Source organism: Amia ocellicauda, unplaced genomic scaffold (genome assembly GCF_036373705.1).
Source record: "Amia ocellicauda isolate fAmiCal2 unplaced genomic scaffold, fAmiCal2.hap1 HAP1_SCAFFOLD_403, whole genome shotgun sequence".
NCBI lineage: Eukaryota > Metazoa > Chordata > Actinopteri > Amiiformes > Amiidae > Amia > Amia ocellicauda.
The window spans coordinates 1-6,667 of NW_027102977.1; the positions used below are offsets into that span (position 1 = coordinate 1).

The 6,667-nt window shown below is 39.1% G+C and overlaps 1 protein-coding gene across 1 annotated transcript; it reads right to left on the minus strand.

Annotated features, from left to right (window-relative positions):
- Positions 1–156: 156 nt before the first annotated feature.
- LOC136735100 (bridge-like lipid transfer protein family member 1) lies at positions 157–5,440 on the minus strand (the record flags this gene model as incomplete). The annotated part of the gene is made up of 6 exons (XM_066698005.1): positions 4,658–5,440; positions 4,428–4,551; positions 3,105–3,214; positions 2,697–2,781; positions 1,821–1,883; positions 157–407 (listed from the first exon to the last, which is right to left on the minus strand). Coding segments are annotated over exons 1-6 (857 nt in total), but the record flags the coding sequence as incomplete, so codon positions are not given.
- Positions 5,441–6,667: the final 1,227 nt, after the last annotated feature.

Genomic DNA, 6,667 nt, shown 5'->3' on the forward strand with positions numbered 1-6,667 from the left:
GTATGTTGAAATCAAATAAAGATCAAATATTCAGGGTACTACATGTAATTTCATAAAATCACTGATTTCTGTTCACTAGTTATATTTGAGTGAAACGTATAAAACGTCTTTCGATCTACACTCTGGTAAGGCAGGGAAGAAAAGAGCAGGGCTCACATTGTCCTCCTGTAGGTGTAGGACGGCCTCTCTCTCTCAAACTCCTCATCTTTGTCAGAGTCCTCACTTGAAGACAAGGAGCTGTCCTCTCGCCGGCTGTCCTCATGCTGGAAGGGAATGCTTGGTGAGAAGACGGCGGGGGTGGTTGCGGGTGTACTGAACACTGAAAATGATCCATCACTAACAGATGGGAAATGAGGTGGCTCGTCAATGGCGACAGACAACAGGTCCATTTCTGTCTCCTCCGGAAACTGATTGCCGCATGAAAAAAGTCAAAATTCATAGTTAATTGGCGGTCAGCAGACCGTGGTCATATATCACAATTCCCTCTCAAGCAGATATTTGCCAAGATGTCTTTACTACTAGAATCGCACATCTGGACAAGAGCCCAAAGTGTTTAATGCTTTATTTCATAAAGGTGTATTGTATGTAAAAGCTAACTAAGCAAATTATCATGTGACTCACAGGAAAAATAAAATAAGTATTTTCCATTTTAATTGTTTTGAAATGTGTCAATATAATTAATAAATGTTTTCTTGTAGTTTTATTTCATACAATAGTTAATAAATGTATCTCAGTCCAATTCTAGAGTTTGGCTCATATCTGCTGGTATTATTTTTTGAGAGGTCTTTGGTTTTGTTTGGTTTTGGTGCTCAAAGTTCATGCACATTTCTTTGAGCAGACAGAAGCGTTCAGACAAAGAATGAATGAGAAGTGATGCAGTGAAGAAACTCACTCGAGACCATGATGACGAAGCCTCAGCGAAAGCTGAAGACACCCATTTCCCAAGAGAAACCTGTGTGTACTGAATGTGTGACCTCATATTGAGTAGATTAGCTATCCATCAGTTTCCAAACAATCTTTAAAAACTGGGAAAACCTAGTTTTCAAAATCCATCAAATTTGCCTTAACAGCTATAACAGCTGCTTACTGGAAACACTAATTTGATTTGTAATAAATACTGCCAACTGGAATGGATACTTAGATGTGTAAATACATTAAATAAAAAAGTGAATACAGAGAAAGTCAAAGATGAATAGCAGACCCTCATATTAAAGAGAAAAGGCCAAGGGGAGAGATCACCAACTCTGAATCAGAACAGTCAGTGAGATTAGGCTTTACATGCAAATTCAAAATACCTTAAGAATATGTAGAATTCTAGAACAAGATAATTATGTAAGGCAGATGATAATCGAATCTGAATGTAGTATCACTTTCCTGGCTTATGCACATATTAATTTGAGTTTAAAAAGTGACCATCATATTCTGTTTTTATGTGTGCAACTTCAAAGTAAAATGCCGTTATAACAATACAATACTCCTCAAGGCAAAATATCAGGGCATATTTTGAGGCAGAATATCAGTGGTGCACAGTTTGTGATCTATTTTTCTAAAAAGAAGCTACTAAATATAAATTCATTTCAAACTATTTAGTAAAACAAAATAATCACTTTTAGTGAATTTTATAAAATGCATATATAATTATTAATTGTTATTGATGTCTGTAAGGATAGTCTTGAAGAAGGGTATTCTGTATATTCTTTTGTATTGAATATGCACGTTCAGGAAAGTCAAGATTTTTCGGTTAGGATTTTTTTGTTAGTTGGCCAGGAAAATTAATTTATTTATTCTATTTTCATTGGTTGGACACTTCTTACGAATACCTTGAAACACATTTCTCCAGGACTGACAGGAAGACTTGAAATGTCGAAATCCAGATTATTTATCTTTAAAAAAGATTAATACAATTAAGTCAAAATGAAAAACTTCAAAAGAAACTCAACTGGAAGCTATGACAAAGCCGACACTGTAATTGCTCCCAATGCGTTATAAATGGGAAACAAATGTATTTACTGTTTTTGGAACTTAATACGGGAAGGAAAACAGATTTTCTTGGTTCCAAAATGTAATTCATAAACTGCATAGCCGCAAAAACAAAACAAAAATGTTGAATTAATATTAAAACATCCAAAGGAAGCTGCATTAAATTGCAAGACATTTGACTATAATCTTGAATTGGATTTCAATTGCAAATAAATGAATTATACACCTCAGGAATTTAAGTGACCATTGCTTTTCTCTTGTGTGCTACAAAGAGAAATCTCATTTGGAATTACTGAATTAATAACTCATTTGCAATATAGACAGGCACTATCATGTCCAGCAATATAACTAATTCAGTAGGTTTATCTATGAATGAGCACATGGACTATATTGGTTTCTCGATACAGCACCCCTGACACCATTTAAATTTATAACCAGCAAGACTTTAATTTACAGAAACACTGTCAAATACTTCATAGCTCAGTATGCCAAAAGGCAGACTTTGGCCACTGTATTGATAAAGCCCGACTAGCTATCTACCCAGCTGCTTAGCTCTGAGCACAAACTGTCAAAATCCTGTTCAGCATATTTGTTTTGAATGGACTGTATGACATGGAGGAATGTGGATATGGATGATGTTGCGAATACAGTTCAGAGTTCCTTGGTTACTACAGTAAAAAAAAGGTTTTCAAAATGCACTGTTTGCCATTTTGTACCGTGTCCTGTATGTTGAAGGTGACTCGAGGTCCAGGAGAGGAGGCATCCACTCTGATTTCTGGGAGGTCTTCTACATCACCAATTCTAGTGTTGATGAACACAAATCAACATGAAATAAAAACTCCCTGCTCTTTCACAGAGAATCTTTCCAAACACGACATCAGCATTTTTAAACAAGATAAGAAAATAGCTGCTACAGTACAGTACTTCCGGACAAAATGTTTGAGTACACAGTCAAGTACCCAAGACTTGACCACAATTAACATACTGTTTCAAGACGAAAGCTATCATTATTAACGTCAGCTGCACAAGCCCTGAATTTATGTTAAAAGCATATTCATTATATAACTACTACTTTATACAGTGCAGATGTTTACATATACATACGTGTGTGAAGCATACATTACCTTGCCCTTTCCATTCTCTTCAGTGGAGGTCTCCCTGCAGCTGCAATACTTTTTGAGCGGTTATAGCTGGGTTTGTATCCTAGACCCCATTTATCTTTTAAAGAAGCAGCCTGTTGAAACACCATTGACAAAATGTCAAATTGATACATCGCAAACTTCTCACTGTGAAATACATAACTTGTGTCATCATCTTAAATGCATTTCAAAGTTAAGGCTTTGGCCTTGTCCTGCTGAAATGTAATTTCAACAATCCAGAATAGATTCTTGGCTGTTTTCCCCTAGGATTCACCTGTATTTAGCACCATCCATTGCCCCCTCATTCTTGACAAGTTTCCAATTCCCTACTGATGAGAAGCATCCCCCTTATCACGATGCTGTCCCCACCATGCCTGATAGTTGAGGTAGTGTTGACTGGGTGATGCGTCATGCTTGGCTTGGGCCAGATGTAATGCCTTGAATTTGGCTGGCCTGAACTCAAAACTTTTGCAGTATCATTTATATGCTTTGTCACTAACTTCAAGTTTACGAAAGGGTCAGTAATTATTCAGTATTTGCTGCTTTCTTGCCACTCGCTCACACAGGTCAGCTTTTTGTAGGGAATGGGATATTGTTGATGTATGAACACTGACTCCCATGTCAGATGTAGAACTCCGAGAACAAAGTCACTGCTGGCTTTACATTGGCATCCTTAACCAGTTTCCTGCTCAAGTTTGGACAGGTGTCCTGATCTAGGTAGTGACTGGGTGTTGTGACGCATATTGCACTTCTTAATATTGGTCTTGGTCACTGAATTGAGTGACTTTGAATTTTTTGTGTAACCTTCTCCTGATCTGTGCTTCTCTACCACTTTCCCCCCCCACTTGTTCAGAAAACTCCTCGGTCTTCCTGGTTGGTTTGGCATATCAATATGCGAAATTCAATATTTAACTGAGGAAACATCCAGAAAGCTTTACTCAAGTCGAGTCAAGTTAAAACCCATTGATTACACAGAAAGAGACCATAACACTGATTTTGTAACCTTTCAAACAAATATTTTGCACCTGAACTGATTTAGGGTTGCCATAGCAAATGGGTTAAAAAAATTCTAATTTTCTTTTAAAATCTAACTTTATTTACTTAATATCAGCATGTTTTGCTTCATCAGTTTGGATTAGATGGTATCTAAATATAAAGTGGAAAAGTTTCATTATCGCAAACTCGGACAGCAACACAACCAGGAAACTTTACAGGGGGGTGAATACTTTTGCAAGGGACTGTTTGCAACCATGCTAAAATTCAAACAGATCCTTTCAGGTCTCTCTCTCTTTTCACAGAATCACTGACCCTCATGCTGGATCGCCTCAGCTTTTTCCGAACATCTCTTCTGATGTCATTCACAGCCACAGACTCCAGCTGCTGATAGCGCTGGATTTCCTGGTTAATTGTCCCTTCACTTGCCCCTAGTTTCCTGAATACAAAAAAAAAGGAGAAAGGAAAGAAAAGATAAGCAAGTTTAACACATGAACTGATCTGGGGATGGCAGTGTTATGTAACAGGGATAATGGAAAACTAACTTTAGGTCGTCGATCACTTTGGCTTGCTCATTCAGCTCCCGGATGTCCACTAAACGTTTAGTGATTTTCCTCCCTCTGCCATCGTTAACCTGGTTCCCAACTGCACCCTGACGCCGATGATCAATGGGCTCCTGTATGAGCAACCCAGAACAAACGGGAGAGTGAAAGAGAGAGAGAGAGAGAGTGAGTGAGCGAGCAAGAGTTCTATATAATCTTCTCTGCATTCAGGTTACTCAACCAAAAGCAACCATTGCATCACCCAAACATGCAAAAATCTGAAGTAAAATTAAAAGCACCAGCACCAGGTAGAAAGCTAACAACCAATTATTTGCCTGTATCATCCCTAGTGAATGTCGCTAATGAAAAATTGTCCTTAGTGACATACAGAGGGTTATATAACTTCAACTACTATATATATTTTATTGTTTCAGATCTCAGAGAAAAATTGAAGTTTCATGCATTGAGTTTTCTATCCATACAGGAGACATCTTCGTTTGCATCTCACTACTCCATTGAGGATCAAGGTGCAAAAGTTTGCTTCACAACAGAGACATTTCTGAAGGCACAGCCTACACTGATGACTCAGATTATTATTATTATTATTATTATTGTCTCTAATAAAAATAAGCCTGACCTATTTATCTGGGGGGAAAAGTGAAATAACATGAAATACAAGTACCAGTTTCAAATTAAATGAAGACCCTTTGATCAATGTGGATCATCTTACACATGACATGAGACCAAATTATCAGCTCTCCAAAACGTATACTGCATGTTCCCCTATCTTATACAGTGAGGGAAAAAAGTATTTGATCCCCTGCTGATTTTGTACGTTTGCCCACTGACAAAGAAATGATCAGTCTATAATTTTAATGGTAGGTGTATTTTAACAGTGAGAGACAGAATAAAAACAAAAAAATCCAGAAAAACACATTTCAAAAAAGTTATAAATTGATTTGCATGTTAATGAGGGAAATAAGTATTTGACCCCTTCGACTTAGTACTTGGTGGCAAAACCCTTGTTGGCAATCACAGAGGTCAGACGTTTCTTGTAGTTGGCCACCAGGTTTGCACACATCTCAGGAGGGATTTTGTCCCACTCCTCTTTGCAGATCCTCTCCAAGTCATTAAGGTTTCGAGGCTGACGTTTGGCAACTCGAACCTTCAGCTCCCTCCACAGATTTTCTATGGGATTAAGGTCTGGAGACTGGCTAGGCCACTCCAGGACCTTAATGTGCTTCTTCTTGAGCCACTCTTTTGTTGCCTTGGCTGTGTGTTTTGGGTCATTGTCATGCTGGAATACCCATCCACGACCCATTTTCAATGCCCTGGCTGAGGGAAGGAGGTTCTCACCCAAGATTTGACGGTACATGGCCCCGTCCATTGTCCCTTTGATGCGGTGCAGTTGTCCTGTCCCCTTAGCAGAAAAACACCCCAAAGCATAATGTTTCCACCTCCATGTTTGACGGTGGGGATGGTGTTCTTGGGGTCATTCCTCCTCCTCCAAACACGGCGAGTTGAGTTGATGCCAAAGAGCTCGATTTTGGTCTCATCTGACCACAACACTTTCACCCAGTTCTCCTCTGAATCATTCAGATGTTGGCAAACTTCAGACGGGCCTGTACATGTGCTTTCTTGAGCAGGGGGACCTTGCGGGCGCTGCAGGATTTCAGTCCTTCACGGCGTAGTGTGTTACCAATTGTTTTCTTGGTGACTATGGTCCCAGCTGCCTTGAGATCATTAACAAGATCCTCCCGTGTAGTCTGGGCTGATTCCTCACCGTTCTCATGATCAATGAAACTGCACGAGGTGAGATCTTGCATGGAACCCCAGACCAAGTGAGACAGACAGTTATTTTACGTTTCTTCCATTTGCGAATAATCGCACCAACTGTTGTCACCTTTTCACCAAGCTGCTTGGCGATGGTCTTGTAGCCCATTCCAGCCTTGTGTAGGTCTACAATCTTGTCCCTGACATCCTTGGACAGCTCTTTGGTCTTGGCCATGGTGG